Source organism: Strix aluco, chromosome 3 (assembly GCF_031877795.1).
Source record: "Strix aluco isolate bStrAlu1 chromosome 3, bStrAlu1.hap1, whole genome shotgun sequence".
In the NCBI taxonomy this organism is placed as follows: domain Eukaryota; kingdom Metazoa; phylum Chordata; class Aves; order Strigiformes; family Strigidae; genus Strix; species Strix aluco.
Genome location: NC_133933.1, coordinates 106,870,913 through 106,889,097, shown reverse-complemented (window position 1 = coordinate 106,889,097; position 18,185 = coordinate 106,870,913). Strand labels below are relative to the sequence as shown.

Below are 18,185 nucleotides of genomic sequence, written 5' to 3'. Positions count from 1 at the left end.
TTAATCATAATTAATCTTTTGGGTTTGTGTTTTAATCTGTTTGGGTTGTTTGCCAGTTACTTGTGATACAAACATCATTTTGGTCCTGTAAGGACATGATGTACACATTATACAGGATGGTACATCTGTTCCTGCTCAAGATTATTTACAAAGAAATTATTTTCATGCAGCACGTCTCCAGGAATTGTATTAGGAGTTACAATTTTCTTGGTTCAGTTAAAGTTGATTTATACTGTGATTAAGACATAAATGGCTCAGATTAACAAGGCTTTTTTATTTGCAGTAAATATATACAGCTATAAGTATAAAGCTAACAGATCTCAATATTCTTATTGTAAATTGTAAAAAGTAATTGTAAAAAATATACACACGTACTACCTTAAAATTTATAACTTAAAATCCTAAATTGCAATTTTAACTGTATGTTTTTAAGAAGTTACTATACTTTTCTTGGCTAAACACAGCAATACTTCTTAGGTTTTGAATATTTTTAAAGGTCATTGATTTATTAATGTGCTTAAGTCTTATTTTAAGGTTTGGCATGATATAATAACTATAAAATTATTTTCTCTTTTTGTACAGCTGTTGCATTTTCAAATATTTGGTTGTGCGTTTTCTGAAAGTAAACATAATATTGTTTGGATTTTTGTAATAAAGTTCAACAATAAGTTTGAAGATGTGCTGTTTTTCATTATCAACAAAAAGTCACTGTTCACTTCCAATAGCCTGCAAAATTGGACACCTCCCCTCACAAGAAAAATATCACTTGCCGCATCACACAAAGCATCAGCTTTTGTAGCAGTTCATATTAGAGGTTGCTGGTTCCCCCGAAAGTCGTCAAGCATAAACTACTTTGGACTAAAGACTATAGAACTTGGTTTTGATATCAAAATTACTTTCTAAATTCAGTTTGCAATTTGCTTTTTATAGCAACAGATTTGGGGCAAAAGAGCCCTTTACAGAAAGTTATTTTTCTATATACAATTAGGTCATTTTATAAGATTTACATTACTAGTTTATAATCAGTGTGTTCAGCTTTGACTCTTGTTTAGTGAGCTGTAATGTAACTTTATCATGCTTGGTATCTGTTATGCCAATTTTTGACTAAGGGGAACATCTCATAGCTCTGCTTCCCAAATTTTATGAGGTAAAGTTTTATAATTTAAATTAAAACTAATAATACATGGGTTTGTATGGCATCTTCCAAAATGATAAAAAAATACAGAATATTTCAGTTAATTGTGAATCAAGCATGGGAATAATTTCATGCACTGATGAAATTCAACTTGTTTTAAGGTGAGTAATGACAACAGTTTAATGGTGCATGGCTGTACTAACAGTAAGAAACAGATTTCATCTATTTGAAATGGCTTGAGAACTATTTAGGGAAACTGTGACTGCCAGAGGTAGATTTATCCTAAACACAGGGATTTACTTTCTAATAAATTCCATATATCCCATTTTGGAGGTATAGGTACACATCTTGTTCCCTTAATATTAGCTGTTGCAGCAGGAGCAGTAGTGTATTGAGGGGGTTGCTGCAGTTTTTAAGGTTGCACGTATGAATTGTGCTGTCTCTCACTAGTGGGTAACAATGCTTTTTTTTGACTCATATTTAAGGTGTGCCAAATGGCAACTGCTACTACAGGAAGGATGTTGCAAAACTCAAATATCTGTAAAAGGGAAAAGTTGTTGAATTGTGTGACAGTGGACAAACATGGCAAAGAAATTACTGGTCTTTTGCCTATATGAGAAGCTTTATGGCTCAGCTCACATTGATGAAGCTAATGAGAAAAATAAACTCTTCCATCAGAGTGTGCTTCAGAATTTAGACTATCTAGAAATTAGTAGGAAAATGTCCTTTATACGACTCAAGGGCAGAGCCATGGTAGGAACTTCAGTCTTTTTCCATTTTCCCATAAAGAAAGGGATAGTCTCTGAACACTCTTTGTGAAGCTTTTATTATTATAGTCTACCAGCTGCAATTTATAATGATAAATTATTTTTAAGAATGGTTTAGAAAATCAACCCAGGAAAAATGGGAGAGTTTTACCAAAAAAAAAAAAAATAGTGTATTTCAGAAATTGAAAATATAACCATTTCAAGTAGTTTTTTTTCTGTTAACCATTTTGTGATGGCCCTGATGGGAACAGAGGTCTGAAAGTACTGTTAGGATTGCTAGTCTCCAAGGATCATATTGATCCAGTGTTTCAGAGCTCAGTTGAGCACAAATGATCATTATTTTCCAGACAGTCAGTACTCTGCACTGTTAATAACCTTTTTTTAGTTCTCTAGAATGTGACATTGAAAGAGGAGGATACCGCAGACAATGAAATTGAGTTTTTCTTTGCGGGCTGATTTATATATACAATAGTTGCATAATCCCAGTCAATCCAATATTGTTTAACATCTTCATTTATGATCTGGATGATGGGGAAGAGTGCACCCTCAGCAAGTTTCTTGATGCTACAAAACTATGAGGAGAGTTTGATACACCAGAGGCGTGTTCCCATTCAAAGGGACCTTGACAGGCTGGAGAAATGGGCCATCAGGAACCTCATGAAGTTCAGTGATTAACTATAGCAAGAGAATGGAACTGATATAGTATGACTTCCCTTTTCTACTCTTTGCTAATTTTATGTATCATGATGCAAAAAGCTGACTTATCTAATATCCTCACAAAGTTTTAAAATTTAATGTAGCTATGCATAGAAATATGACTTTGGTATTTTAATGGCTTATTTCAGTTGTAAAATTTGTATGTTTCTGATCGCTTGCTTTTCCAGTGAATCATTTGATTTGGGTAAATGAAATATCAAACTAAGTATTGCAACTGCAGTTACTTGTAATTACACATTCAAAGAATTTGCTGGTTTAGAAATTATGAGTTTTACTTACCGCTTAATTTATTTTAGGTTCTGTGGTCTTTGGAACGGGGCCATTGGATCTCAGAGGAACCATATGAGCTTTCATCCAGCTTCCCTGCAGCTCCTGTAAGTTTAATGGCTCTTTAAGCTTGTGAACTTTCCTTTGTTTATCTGGAAAATGATTGGCCACTAAATAGGTTTTGTGAACAAGAAGTCCTACTAGAAAAAAAAAAATTTAAAGCAAAGGGTTCTTTTCTCCTTTGTCCACTACTTTTTGAAGTTTGTACAAAAACTTAGGTATGCATGGAAAATGCAAAAAATTGATTCACCGCTTAACAGCTGGATATAAACTAGCTTCTTATTTAAGTATAGAAGTCCTTTATTTATGGTATATTTTATCTGTGCTTGTATATAAACTGGAGAGGCATATTATTGCATAACGAAAAAATTATTCAGGTCATGGACTCAATATTTTCAGTCCAGAAATTACTTTGGCAATGGAAAATCACTGTGCACTTCTAAAACTACTAAGTAGGTAAAATGAAGTATTTTTCCTTCCTTTAATGATCGTTCTCAAGTACTGAATTGTGAACTACTGCAAAAGTGTGTATGTGGGGTCATAGTGTGTCTGTACAGACCCAAGTGTATTTGCACTCCATCTGTTGTAATTGATTAAACAGTAATTTTATTTTGGTTTTACAACAAATAGAAATCTAGCAGGTTACTAGTTAATCACACTAATAGTTTTGCCAAAAAAGGTTTCACAATTTCTCTTATAGCAGCTAGGTGAATATATTATAATCTGCTACTTGTTTCTCAAGGAATATTTAATGGGGTTTGAACTTTATTTTTACTATCATTTTATTAACTGTTAAGAACTTATTTTTAAGATTCTTTCTAAATCTATAATTTATGTAAATTTACGTGTTTGAGATGAAGACTATTTTATCATTATAAATTGTATGTTCTTAAAGTGTAGGGAAATGGTAACAGTTATTCTGAAATAAGCCCAAAGAAATTAATCATCCATTATAATGTAGTATTTTTTCTAAAAGGAGAAAGCAGATTTTTTTAATATAGCAAATACATTAAGAATGGTAAAACTTAATGTGAAAGATAAGTAAGAATAATGTTCTTTTTTTCCCCCTTTTCTGTATTTGTATGAAAAAAGAACACAGTACTTCACATTAAGCTGTTTTGCGTTTTCTGTTTCTTCTCAGGCTACCTTGTTTAATAACCAAGTATGCTATCAGTAACAACATACATAGCACTCTTTGGAAGTGATTCCGGCTGGGGTTGTTTTTTAGGTTCTGTTTACAGTTTTTATTCCTAAAGCAGAAGTATGGAGGGATTGAAAGATGGTGAAAAGATAAAATTGAGGGAGGTTATGGTTGTGCTGAGATCCTGAATCGCTTCTGTTTGCAGTGTGCTCCTCTTGCAGAGGATCAAAGTCAGTGTCTAAGGTGATGTTTCCATCACCTTTCCAGTCATTCCTTTCCTGAGTCATTCTGGTTTGTTACTGTAACAGATATCTTATTTTTAAAGATAACGATTATTATTGGAGCATGAATGGTGTTTATATTGCTGTTCTTTTCTTATTTCTTTTCTGCTTCCTAAGTATTTAGAGAAAATGGAAGTGCATTCTAGTTTTATATACTGTTTATTTGATTACAGGAAGGAATTAAAAGAAGGGGTTATCTTGCTGTTATGTTTTAATTGTTTGTACCAAGTCCAAAGCAGTTTTTGCAGCTTTCTTTTTCCTATTATTGCATTCCTCCTGAAATGTTCTCCTCTCACTTCACTTTGATGTTTGCAGTTTAAGCCATGCAATCTCATTTAGATAAAACGTCATTTAAAAACATATTCACTCTAAAATTTTACATGCGTGTTGATAAATTACTGTTTTCCCAAAAAATGAAAAAGTCTGCTTCCAGAATTGATCCATTCAGTGTCTACATTAATATCTTCGATCACTTTCTTAGAATAGTCATCAAAAAGCCTTAAGATTTATAAAGACTTTTTTCCAGCAAATCAACGTTAGCCATGCAATATTTATTATTCTTGTCATATAGTGTTTTCTTACTAAAATAATGAAGGTTAATGTCAACCAGAAGTCAGCACTATTTTCTTTGCCAGGTTGAGCATTCATCCTATGCTAGAATTCATCATGGTTTTTAAGAAGCTTTTTGTTTGCTTGTTTTTTTGTTTTAGATTATTGGGCTGGATATGCTTACTATCTCAAATATTAGGAATATTTTCTTTAGTTGTCTTGTTAAATGGAGTGAAGCAGGAAATACAGTAATCTAGACTCAGGATTTCTATTAGATTTCAGAGAATAATAAAATATTCTAGATTAGAAGGAACCTCTGAAGGTTGTCTAGTTCCAGACTCTATTCCAAGGGACTTGTCCAGTCCACCCTCATGGTAATAAATGAATAAATTAAAACAAAAATCCAATTTCCCCAATTCCAACTTGTGTTTGCTGTCTCTTTTCCCTGTCCCTTGTCCCATTGCAGTGCACCTCCAAGAAGGGTCTGGCTCTGTCTTCTCTGTGTCCTCAGGCAGGCTGTTGTAGACAGCAGTAAGGTCTCCCCTTCCCCTTCTCTTCTCCAGACTGAAAAAGGCCAGCTGTCTCAGCCTCTCTTGGTATGTCGTGTGCTTCTTGGTATGTCTAGTTCTTTTACTAGCTTGGCGACTGTCTGCTAGACTTGCTTTTTAAGACATCTCTTAGAAATTCATGAAAGCAATTTTGTGAAGTGTTTTTTTTTTTTAGTTTGGGATATGTATATCCTTACAAGTTTGCTAGGAGAAACAATAAAATATTAAACAGTAATCTTAAATACATTGACATTATTTTATGCAGATGGTGACTGTTAATTTACATTCATTAGGTTAATTTAAAATCAGATCAGGAAGTATTTTTTTGTCTCTGGTACCCTTTAGTAATGCTGACACGTGTTTTCAGTGAAGAAGATGGTGGTGGTGTGAGTGGTGGGGTACTCTGACAGCAGCTTTAATGACTGTCAGTATAAAATGAAGAGTTTTCTTCCATCTTTCTCAAAATCATTTGCTGTTTTTAAGATACAATATCTTTTGTTAAGTAAGCCTCTGGAAATGCTGTGTCTGGGGTTTTTGACTTGTAACTAATTCAGTCATCTGCTGAAATTGAAAGTTTACAAAAATATTACTTTAAGGCAAAGACTAAACATGAGAATTAGAACCTAATTTGGGGAAAAATCTCCACAAAATTATTTTGTGTGATTTATGAAGAAATATCTTCTCAATCTGAACTGCAATGTACAGTACACAATTTTAAAGCACATAGTAATAAAATTTTTAAAAAGCAAAAAACCCAGTAGAGTAATTTATTCACATTGTGGCATACATTGAGGGCCTGCCTATGGGGAATTCCTAGGGAGAAGTCCCCACCTTACTGAAAAAAAACCAGCAGTATGACCTTAGATAACTTTCAGATTTTTTTATCCCATATTTTTAAAAGGTAGTAATTTGTATCTTGAGTCATGAGCATAAATTTAATTGTATCAAAGAACATGCATATATTTTTCAGTTAGGTTATTTTTACAAAACGTATAGATGTACTACAGCACCAGGTGATAACTGATTGTCATAGACAACCGGACATCTGGTGTTAATGCCGTTGTCTCGGTTTATGAAATAGTGATCAGTTATTTTACAGGTAGATGACAAGGAAAGGAAAAAAGTGCAATCTTCATAAAAATATAAAGAAATACATACTATATTGTAATTTGCAGGGATTTTTGTAACTTACAGATAGTGACTGTAATAAGTACAAACTGAAAGAAATGGTGATTTTTGTACACGATATTTCCCAAGAATAAATGCAAAGTACTTAAATGCTGTTTGTCCTCTGTTAAATAAAGTAATACTATTGGAAAAAATCCCTGAATAAGTGTAGGAAGTTGTTTAGGAGACTATGGGGGGAAAGAACGTACTCTTTAACTATATTATTGAGCTAATTACAGAACAGTATTTCTTTATGTACATAAAAGGCAAACATGACACAGAGAGATAAATAGTTCTAGATCTAGTTAAGTGGTTTATATTAGAGTAATATTAAAGTTCAGTGGCAAAATGCATATTTCTAAAACTATTTTAGGTATTTTTCACAGTTCCAGTTATTTACTAACACGTACATAACATAAATGATCAGTAAAACAGAGTCTTTAAGTTGTCTGACAGTTTCTTGGATGCTCTTTTATTCAGTCATTTGGCCAAATCACTGTTACATCAGAGTGATGCTTTAGACTTTGTGTGTGGTTTGAATGATACGATCTTTAGCTGATCAAGGCTATTGTAATTCAGGAATTGTACTGAACTGATCCCTTCAGAACACTAGCGCATGTTTTCTGGGCTTGAAAATGAGACAAGTTGCAGATGTGTGTTTTATATGCTCAGCAAATGAAGTCTTTGAAGACGATACAATACATAATTCACATAATGCAAAAGCATTTAGAAATCTGCTGGTCGAATCATCATAGTTGTGGCTTTGAGAGAGTATCCCGAGCCTTTCCAGTAGTACCACTTGATACCGTTGAACTTGTTGTTGTTCTGTCGTAATGGGTAGTACATTCCATTGAGGTTAGAAGGACCACATGCATCAAACCACCATCCTGCAAGACAGAAAACGAAGACATCAGCAGAGGTAATTTTCAAAATAGTATATAAGGGCACTTTGTTGTCCTGAAATGAGAAAGAATCTAAACCCAGTTCTTCATTCTTATGATTTGGAAGTGTCAGTATAAAATACTGGCCTCAACCTCAGAAAACAAATATATGTATGTATTAACTACATATTCTTGAAGCTTATGTAATAATACAGTGTAGTTTAAAATTGAGAAGGGAAGGTGTTCAATCAAACTTAATTTATTATTGATATCAAACATTATTGTTGACAGTCTGAGAGCAGAACTCGACATGAACTATAATGATATTTTGAGTCGTCTTTGGTTTTTGTCTGCCCTTTGGTAAATTCCTGTTCTTCCAGATTTGAACTGCTTTCTTAATTCTTTTTAGAGGATTCAGTTATCTGTTTCAGTTCTCTGTGCAGATCAGTTCAAAACCTCTGTGCTGAAACTTGGTGAGAAGGAAAAGGAGAGAAAAGCTGCCCAAACTTATTTTGTATCTTTATGGTCCTGACCTGTTAGTAAGTCATAAGGAAAATTTATTTTTATTAATAAGATAATATTTTTATACTTCTATTATGATGGTGATAATGTGTGTGTTCTGTTTTGCAGGGCAGTAATCCAATTATCCTTTTGGATAAACTGAAGCTGTCTTTTGTCTTGTAACTTGTGCTATAGGGAAACGAACCATTGCTTAAGAGATAACAGGAAGAGAAGTCAAACTCACAAAGCAGTTGTTTACATTTCAGAATGTGCAATTCTAGACTGACAAATTATAGAATGACTTGTGTAGTTCAAGGTAAAAATACCACCTAAAACTCCACTAGTGAATAATCATTAGAAAAACGTAGCTATCTCATATGTGGTGTATCTTTGCCATTTCATAATTATATTAAAATATTAATTAAATACTTGTACCCTTCTGTGGCATGTACAGTATGCAGTAGCTTTTGGGGGTTTTCTGCTCCCCTGGATAGTTAGGGAAAGGGTTTGTGCCTAAAGAATCAGAAGCCATTTCACTGACTAACTGAATCTCTAAAACAGATTTTTTGGGGGGAGTTAAGTGTTTTGATCTCAGAATGTTATCTCTTTCCTTGAAGAAGAATCTGCTGTCTCCCTGATCAGTTCCACAATTACAGATTTCCTTGTACCCCAACTTTAGAGACTTTTTTCCCTCCAGTTTTAACTTCTCTTGTTTTACTTTAACGTTTGTCAAATTATAAAATATTTCATTTGGAGTCATCAAACTAGTGTTTCTATCTGTGAGTTTTGGACTTCTTCAATAGTCAAAGTTTACTAAGTCAAAATTATCACTATTTATCTTGTAGACAATTTTAGTGCCAATAAAAATAGGAAGACCAAGAAACAAAAAACCGTTCCTACCTCCTGTTAGCATTTGTGAACATTTGCAAATACATTTGTCATTGTCTGCATCCTTTGTGCTAAAATCATTTCCTGGTTGGCTTATACTACTTATTTTGCCCGCTGTCCCAGTAAGTCCTTTAAGGTAGATCCTGTAGAAGTGAGGAGTGGAAAAACAATTATTACGTGAAAGTTAATGGTAGTTGATCTGCAAAATAATTGTAGAATAGTTTGCAGTAAATATCCTGTTCAAATTGTTGAGTTCTCTTCTGGCCAATGTACTGTAAGCTATTTTGCAGCATAATGTTTTCATATGAGCAGAAATGGCCAGCACAATATTCTAATGAACAGCCTCCACATTTGTAAAGATGACTGTTTTGTTCGTGTCATGATAGAAGAAAATAAGAGCAGGTAGATCATAACTCCTGGAATTTTTCATATAGATCATGCATTTCTTAATACTGTAAGTACACTGTATGCCATTATTTTTTTAATCAAGTTCAAAAGTTTAAACCAAGACTTTTTTGATTTCTGTTTTGCTGTTAGCACAGCATGGTAATGTAGCATTACAACTTAGCATCTGTGAGAGATAATAGCATTACCTGCACTAATTACCAACTAGTAACTCATATTTTAAGAGTTTCTTAATATTTCCCTTTTCCCTTTCCTAATTACTCTTCCTTTTCACATCCTTCATAGATTTATTACTGTTAAGTCATCACAGGTATTTAAGTTTGCTTCAATTCCCTGGCAAGGTAAGCTTTCAGTGAGGCTGCTACTGTTTGGATGCAGATGCGGTCTCAGCAGGGAGAGACACAGGGCACCAACTGAGAAGGCGATTACACAGCTATTACTGTGTTACCTTGAATTGAAAGGACTTGAACCGTTTGCTCCCACAGTGTCTCTTTGGTGATTGCATTTCTGTAGTGAATAGCTCATCCTTCTCAGAAGTATTCTATTTGTTTAAAGAGGAGATCTGACTCTGAGAATTAACTTGTCCCTGAATCAGTCTTCATCTTGCATGTAATTCTCTTCTTATGATAGAAGTAGTCTTTGGTAGTTTAACAGATTATTTTAACCAATTTTATATTCCCTATTTGAAAATATTTGAATTTGAATATATTAAAAATGAATTAATTTTTATTCATTTAGCTTTCAAAATATCAGCTCATTACAGATTTTCTCAAAAATCTCTTTTAAAAAGTTAAATATTCTGTTTATTCTTAAGGTGAGTTCAAAATTATGTAAGCCCATTTCTAATATAAATGGTACTAAAAATTCCAAGTGTGATGTACAAGCCTATTTTCAATATCATTTGAAGTCTAATGTAAGCAGAGTATTATTCATTTATTATTTGTTTTTTAAAAGTACAGCTTAGTATAACAGAAGATGAGAGGCAGTAGATGTAAATTGAAATGAGAGGTTCTGACTGGATATCAGGAAAGCCTTTTTCACCATGAGGACAGACAAGCAGTGGAATAGGTTGGGCAGTCTCCACCTTTGGAGACTGTCAAGACCCAAATGGATAAAACCCTGAGCAATCTGGTCTGACCTCATAGCTTGGAGATCAGGAAGTCTGACTCAAACAAAGTCCACTCTGATCTCAATTTTTCTATGAATCTATGAAATTTCAGTTTTATGGCCCAACTCATAATCTTTCCAGCATTCAGAATGTATTAATGCTTTTAATGTAAAGGAAGATGCTCTTAATTGAATATTTTCTTTGTTTTTTTCTTTTTCATGATGTTAAATATATTCTTTAAACCACTGCATTTTACAATGCATTCCATGTTTGGTTGCATATTAAAATAAAGTATCTATTTACAGACAACCAACTTAGTTTTCAGTAATTATTTTTTAATATTGTAAATGGACAAGGGTAACGACCCATTTTGCAGAGGTTGCCTTTATAAGTATTTTAAAACATTACTTTTAAAAAATCTCTGCTGTAGGTTCGGACTGTTTCCAGATGAAAAAATATTTGCTTTGGAGTTGAGACAACTGTATACTACTAAGGCATTCAGATCTAACATTGTGAGGGGGGGAGATGCCCATAGTTTTGAATTGCTTTGCGTATAAGACTTGAGTTGAAATAACAGCATCAGTTCTCTCTGGTGTCAGATTGACTTTGTTTACAACAAATAGCTGCTAGAAATCTTGGAGAAATTCATCTAAATTTAGACATTTTTTCTGTCCAGTCACCTAAATCTCCATGAATCTGTAAGATTCTTATAAAGAAACATTTCATGGACCATGTAGTAGGAAAGCATCTGTTACACTGTAGAGTCTCTAGTTTCTTCTGTAACCAATCAAACAATATCTACTGCATTTACAGAAAGCTTGGAGAATGAAGTATGAACTGCGCATATATTCCAGCCGTGACTGATACTATTCCAAAATGTGTAATACTATGATACGATTTAAAATGTGTAATACTATGATAATATTTATTTTTATACAAAGTATTTAAAATGTATATTATTTCTTATTTTAACCAAATATGTAAGAAGAAATTCTGAAGATTTACATTTTACAGAATAATGGGAGCATAAGTAATAGGTCCATTAATATATGGTGTTTAAATTGACAGTTTGTTGGGGGGTGAGAGTGGACATTTGCTATTAATTAGCTTCATTTTCACAGGTAGGAGAGTTATTCTTTGAGAATCCAAGCCAGTGGGTCATGGAAGGAGGAGGGAGTGTTACGTCAGTGTGCTCTTCACAACAGAACAGCTCCTAGTAGCCACTGACTTAAGTGGAACATCTCCTTGCAGTATTATTCATCTTAGTCATCCATCTTCCAGAAATGCATTTATTGCAGGGAATCAGGATTTGATAGCAACTACAGACAGGTTCCTATTGCCCTGAAGACTGTGCGCTGCCATCTTGTATCCTATTTGTATCCATATTGCCACTTGTATCCTATCTAATACCATACCATCTCTTCATCTTTTTGTGCTTCTAGTGTGCACTAGTGAAATACACATTCTCTCCCTTGGAAAAAAGCTGATTGTTTTAGGCAATAGGTGAAAAATGGAGAAAACAATTTTCTGAGTGAACTGAAAAATCGTCATAATTTATATGAAATAAGGTCATGCATCTATACAGTCTAGAATGATTATTATCAGATTTCTTTATTCAAATCTGATTTTTCTGCTTACCTGTATTTTAGTTCTTCACTTGCTAGAGAGAAGTGGTCATACAATGCATATGCCTCATTTCCTTCCCAGTCTTTCAGGTGTATTTTAAGAACATAACGCTTCTGATTAGTCAGTTGAGAAACAAACTCATTTCCCAGCCAGTACTCACCAGCAGGATCACCAAATCCCTGTAATTCAAGTTGTATATTTAAATAGCTTTGTTTTGGTTTTGATTTGAGTTTGAAATTATCACTTTATCAGTTTTTAAGTTTAATAGTTTTCAGTCTATCAACTAAGAATTTTACTGTGTGAGGATTATAAATCTGTAATATTTCAAAAAGTTAATTTCAGCAGACAAACTAGGGAATCTGAAATGGTGAATCAATATTACTTAGTAGATTTGGAGCAGTTTCTACTGTTGCCACTAGAAACGCAAATATAAATAACTCAAAAAATGTGGACATATCATGGAACAGTTGGTTAAAGAAAAGTGAGGTTTCTCTTTAAAAACAAACATCACAGTTGCAAGTCTGCTTAGGCAAACAATTTATAGTACTATGACATTTTCTAAATGAACATCTAAGGACAAAGACAACTTTTAAAACTTACATTCTAAGGATGCTATTAATTTATTATATTAGATTACAGATAATAATAACAACTAATATTAAGGCTTCATAAAACATTGTTTACCATCTTGTACTCTTTCCATGTCCGGTGAAAGTCCACACTGCCATCTTCACGTCTCTGAATAACTGTCCAACCTCCTCCACCAGTTTCCATGTCACAGTAGGCCTACCAGAGTAAGCATGTAACAGCATAAGTGCATGCAGTCATGGGAAAACAAAAATACAAAGTACGTACTTTGCATAATTCTATAAAGTGGCAAATTTTAAAGCATACAAATGCAAAAGATGTATTAACCTAAAAATGCTGGTTTTCACAGCTTTCATACAAATCAGTTGTGGTTGTCCACAAATAAATGTGATTCCTCAGTATATATCACACTTAACAGCATACAAATGATGCCTTAAAAATGGCTAATAGTTGGTGTTAAAAGAAGAAAAAAATTAATGTGGCTTCTGATTTTATACTTCCCTCTTGCACTGATACTTTTGTGAGTTTCCTGATGAAATATTTCTCCTAAAAGATGTTTTCACTACTTCTTCTTGTTTGTGAGAGATCCATTCAGATTTCCCATGGCTTGTCAGAGTATACATATGGTTAAATTCAGACAGTGAGCAAACTGAAATATGTTTTTATTTCCGCTGTCATTGTTCAATGCCTTTGCAAATGTTCTGACCCCAGAGTTAAATCTAAGCGTAAAACAATTATTATCTTGAAGTCATTTTATTATACAGACTGCAACGAGTATTTTATATTCTAGAACAAAAAAGTAACAATTATAAGGTGTTTCCAAATATTCATAAATTGTCTTTGATTTTACCAACTTATTGCTAAACATTTGAAAGAATTGACATATAATAAGCAGTTCATTGAACTCAGTTTTAGAATACCCAATAAATGCATCCCTGGCACAGTAAAATTCAAGTTTATAGGTGATTTGTTCAGTCAATCTCCTTCTCAATTAAAATAGAAAGTGACTGAATTAAATAGAATTCTGTTGTATGTTCACTGCAGTGTCAGAGATAAAAGGTATTACTGAAGGTGCCAACTGGAGACATGCTGATGGAAAAAAGTCTTTTGAAAATTTAGAGAGAATTTTGGAGAAATAGGGAATAAAATAACAAGAAAATCTTGTGAATATTTAGGATCATTTTCCTTGAGAAAGGATTTTTAAATTGTTGCATCTAAGTCCGCTTTTCTGAAACTAGCAGAACTTAAAAGTAGATGTGTGAAGTCAGTGGAACTAAGCTGGTGTAAAATAATATAATGAAAGTCAAACTGAAATCAGTATCTATTTAAATTGCATGTTAGTACTGATACTAACTTCAAGAAAAATCATTAATTTCTTGTACAAATATTCCTGTTTGGAGAGTTCACAGTTAATGCTCTAGGCTCTCATATGTGGGATTTATTTTTTTTTTACCACTTTCTGCCAAGATACTGAAGTTCTGAGTCCTCTTCATAATTATTTTACACCTTTGAAAAGTTTTTAAATTATAGTTTGAGTATTAAACTACATTAACTTCTAATCTGTATTCTAGATCTTTCATCAATTAAGTGAAATTGCATCTTCCCATTTACAGTAGTGGAGCCAGGATTTGGCTTCTTACACTTTGATAGGATATTTCATCTGTACAAATTAATTAAAAAAAACATCACCTAGACCTGACCATTTCGTTATGAATTTGGATGCTTTCTTTTTTGTTTAAAAAAACTCTCAGTGGTCTTCCTTCTTACCTAACTTATTACTACTGCTTGTCACAATGTGCCTATAAATGCCCCAAATCATGACTGAATGACCCTGAAGCTGTCTTTTTCATGCTCTTCTATAGCAGACTGTATTACCAGTGTTAGCAGATTTGAGTTCTTTGAACTGTTAGACATCCTGGAAATTCATTTTAAAAGTATGACTTCAGAGAAGCCAGAGTTTCCTTCTGTCCTGTGGCAGTGTTTCGTGTGTCATCTTAGGATGTAAAGTGTGCTCCTTACCAAGTTTTCAATATAGTTGGCTCTTTTAGGGTATGCATGTATTTCTGCATATGTGTATTGTACATATGTTACACACACACATATTTATATAAATCAAACAGGGTATTTACAGTGCAAGCAGAGGCATATATACTGTTCAAAGCCATCAGACTTTTGAAGGGAAAGAAAGCCCTTAGACATGCAAATATTAAACATATTAGTGTTTCAATAGTTTGTAACACATTGGAAATCCAAACCAGATACTGTATTTTAAGATTGTATCAAGACTCTTTGTTCAACATCAGAGAATTTTGAGACATTAGCTGGAGATTTTTAGGAAAGATAAAAGAAATAAGGAAAAAGTTGAATTAGGGTTTACTTGTTAAAGAATGTCATGTGAATGGAATTTAACTGAGATGATTGGTTTTAGAAAGCTAACTCATGTGATGCGTAATGCATATGTGAAGAGTAATTTCCACAGGATGCTCTGAAGAGGGATACTAGGGATGGGCTAAAGCAGATGCCAACACTTTCATTAAGCATCACTACAAGTTAAAATGCTGATGTAACAGTGATCGAATATCTGTGTGGAGAAGGCTGTAGAGAAGGTTGTTGACTCTGAAGCTTCGCCCCACTGAAAGGACAGTATAAGCAGCCAGACTGAGAATAGAACTGTTTTACACTTCTCTGAAACATACGGTTTTTAACTCCTTACAGAGGGAGGCCAGGTGTTAATTTACATGAGCCACTGGTCCAGTCTGATATTGCTATTGTAGATGTTAATTTGTGGGTTTGAATGTTATATGCGATTTCCTCGATGACTTTAATCTAAATTTCAGTTGAGCTTGAATTATCATTTTGAAGATATAAATGCCTTAAAATAGCACTTCATTTAGATCTAATGAAATTAAAATATTCAAACAGTGAATGACTGTGAATGTCTTTCATAAAATATTGCAGTTATGGCCAGTATCCATTTTGTATGTGAATGGTAAGACAACTAGCTTTTATAGACACTATAGACTCTTTGGGATAAATGCTGGGGTACTGCAAATTTGCTCCCAAAGAAGCAATTTACTAGGAACTGAAACACATAATAAGAAATTGAAGAAGTCCATAAAAATCTTGTGCAAATTTTTCTTACCAGTAATGATTTTATAAAGTTTATGTAAATTTGGGAGTATAATTTTTCCACACCAAAAAATTTCATGTCAGTCATCTGTAAGTGCTTCTAAAAGATGCCAGTTTTATAGTCTTGGAAAGGGAAAACCTTTTCTTCCTTGGGTGGAATGTGTGACACAGGCAAAGGTAATGTACTGGTTACATCATCTTCTAGTGTCATAGTAACTGTTTTAAAAGATGAGAAGATTATTGCTGTTTGAGATTTCAGTGTGTGGTTTCTAACTGCTGTACTTCATGGTTGCACACTTGCTCCCTTGAACTAGCTAAAAAGCAAAAATTCTTTTTACCACCTATTAAGTAAACATCATACAGTGAGATTTTTTGATTTTGATGATTTGTTTGACTGGCAATCCAGAACCCTGTCTTTCAAGCCCTCACAAAGGCAGCTTTGCTCATGAAATCATTCCTTTACTTTCAAGGTCATTTCCCTAGAAATCAATTCTCTGACTAAATAAGATGAAAATACTTACTGTAAAACTAGGAACTTCAGATTTACATACACACATGATTTTTAATTTGGGAAAAAATAAAGTCAATGAAGAAAAATGGCAGTAAAGATTACAGAAAGAAAATTAATAAGTTGATCTATATTACTTTTTACTAAAAATATTTAAGTGAATTATGTATATTCCCAAGTAATTTTAAGGGTGGAATAGGCTATTCAGTAAAATGAAGATTAAGGAAAGGATTTGCTTAGTTTAAAATAAACACAATAACTTGCTGTGTCAGTCTGCAGAGGGAATAATTTCTTCATGATGTATGTGAAAGATGAGGGGAGAGGAAGCATTTATCTGGACTATAATTTCTTTTTTAAAAAAATCTTCATTCCCCGGTAAAATGATATGCATATGAGGCTTTCTCTAACACTCATTACTAGAACAGAACTCTTCTGGCCTTTCACCCTAGCCTAGGTTTTATATTCAAAAGGAAGAAATGTAACATTTCATAAAACTAGTAAAAATAGATACCAGGATTAGGCAGGCAGCAGGAGTCTTCGAACAGGTGCCAAAAAGAGTAAAGAGATTAGCCTCTCAAATTACAACAAATTGGCAGGGGGAATACTTATCTAGTGAACTGCTTCACTACTTACAGTTTTAGCAGCTGCAGCACTATGAGAGCTAGGGTCAGATGTTTATATTTTTCACCTTCAGCTAAAGGTGGTGGTAAATAGCTCTTTTTCAAACTGGCAACCTGTCACTGGTGCCCAAGGGATCAATATTGGGCCGAATGCTGTTTAGTATCTTCATAAGTGATCGGGATGATCACAAGTGTATCCTGATGAAGTTTGCTGATGATACCAAACTGAGTGGGGAAGTGGACACTTCGGAAGGGAGAGCCACCCTGCAGGAAGACCTGGATAGGCTGGAGGAGTGGGCTAACAAGAACCTTATGAAATTCAACAAGGTCAAGTGTAAGGTCTTGCACCTGGGAAAACATAATCCAGGAGTGCAGCACAGACTGGGATCTACTGGGCTGTGAAGCAGCTCTGTGGAAAGGGACCTGGGGGTCCTGGTTCACAACAAGCTCAATATGAGTGAACAGTGTGCTGCTGCAGCAACAGAGAAACCAACAGGATGCTGGGTTGAGCCAACAAGGGCATCACCAGCAGAGATAAAGAAGTCATTATCCCACTCTACTCAGCATTTGTCAGGCCACACCTGGAAAACTGTGTTCAGTTTTGGTCCCTGCTATACAAAAAAGATGTGGACAGACTGGAGAGGGTCCAGAGGAGGGCCACAAAGATGGTCATAGGACTGGGGAGCCTGCCATATGAGGAAAGGCTGAGAGAATTGGGTTTGTTCAGCCTTGAGAAGAGAAGGCTTAGGGGAGACCTCATCACTATGGTCCAGTATTTAAAGGGTGGCTACAAAGAAGATGGAGACTACCTTTTTACAAGGAGTCACATGGAAAAGATGAGGGGTAACAGGTACAAGTTACTCCTGGGGAGATTCTGATTGGACACAAGAGAAAAAATTTTCACAGTGAGAACAATCAGCCACTGGATTAATCTCCCCAGGGAAGTGGTGGATTCCCCACCACTGGACACGTTTAAGATTCAGCTGGACAGTGTGCTGGGCCATCTTGTCTAGACCATGCTTTTGCCAAGGAAGTTTGGACCAGATGATCCTTGAGGTCCCTTCCAACCTGGTGTTCTATGATTCTAAAGATCAGTACTGTATTTTTGAAAATGCTGTAATGTACATGAAACCACAAGTAGTCCCCTTTCCAAAGGTGACAGGCACATAAGGTGTGAGCAGTCAATTTGATATCTTCACTGTCTAGGAAGTTGACTTCCAGAGCAAGTAATTTTTCTTTTTTCTTGTACATCAGGATATTTGGGGTATAAGCGTTTTCAGACCCTATTTTCTGAATGGT

The 18,185-nt window shown here is 34.3% G+C and overlaps 2 protein-coding genes across 3 annotated transcripts in view; one reads left to right on the top strand and one right to left on the bottom strand.

The window, feature by feature from the left end:
- Positions 1–18,185, top strand: part of MCPH1 (microcephalin 1) — a 133,951-nt gene that overhangs the window by 48,777 nt on the left and 66,989 nt on the right. Inside the window, exon 12 of the mRNA XM_074819922.1 lies at positions 2,916–2,993. Coding sequence (XP_074676023.1) covers positions 2,916–2,993 — 78 coding nt within the window. The remainder of the gene's footprint in view (positions 1–2,915; positions 2,994–18,185) is intronic.
- ANGPT2 (angiopoietin 2) overlaps positions 6,382–18,185 on the bottom strand; it is a 44,783-nt gene continuing 32,979 nt past the window's right edge. For both annotated transcript variants that reach the window (XM_074819923.1, XM_074819924.1), the window contains 4 exons: positions 12,726–12,827; positions 12,054–12,220; positions 8,915–9,045; positions 6,382–7,519 (listed from right to left, as the gene is read on the bottom strand). In XM_074819923.1, coding sequence (XP_074676024.1) covers positions 7,359–7,519; positions 8,915–9,045; positions 12,054–12,220; positions 12,726–12,827 — 561 coding nt within the window. In that variant the 3' untranslated portion in view covers positions 6,382–7,358. The remainder of the gene's footprint in view (positions 7,520–8,914; positions 9,046–12,053; positions 12,221–12,725; positions 12,828–18,185) is intronic.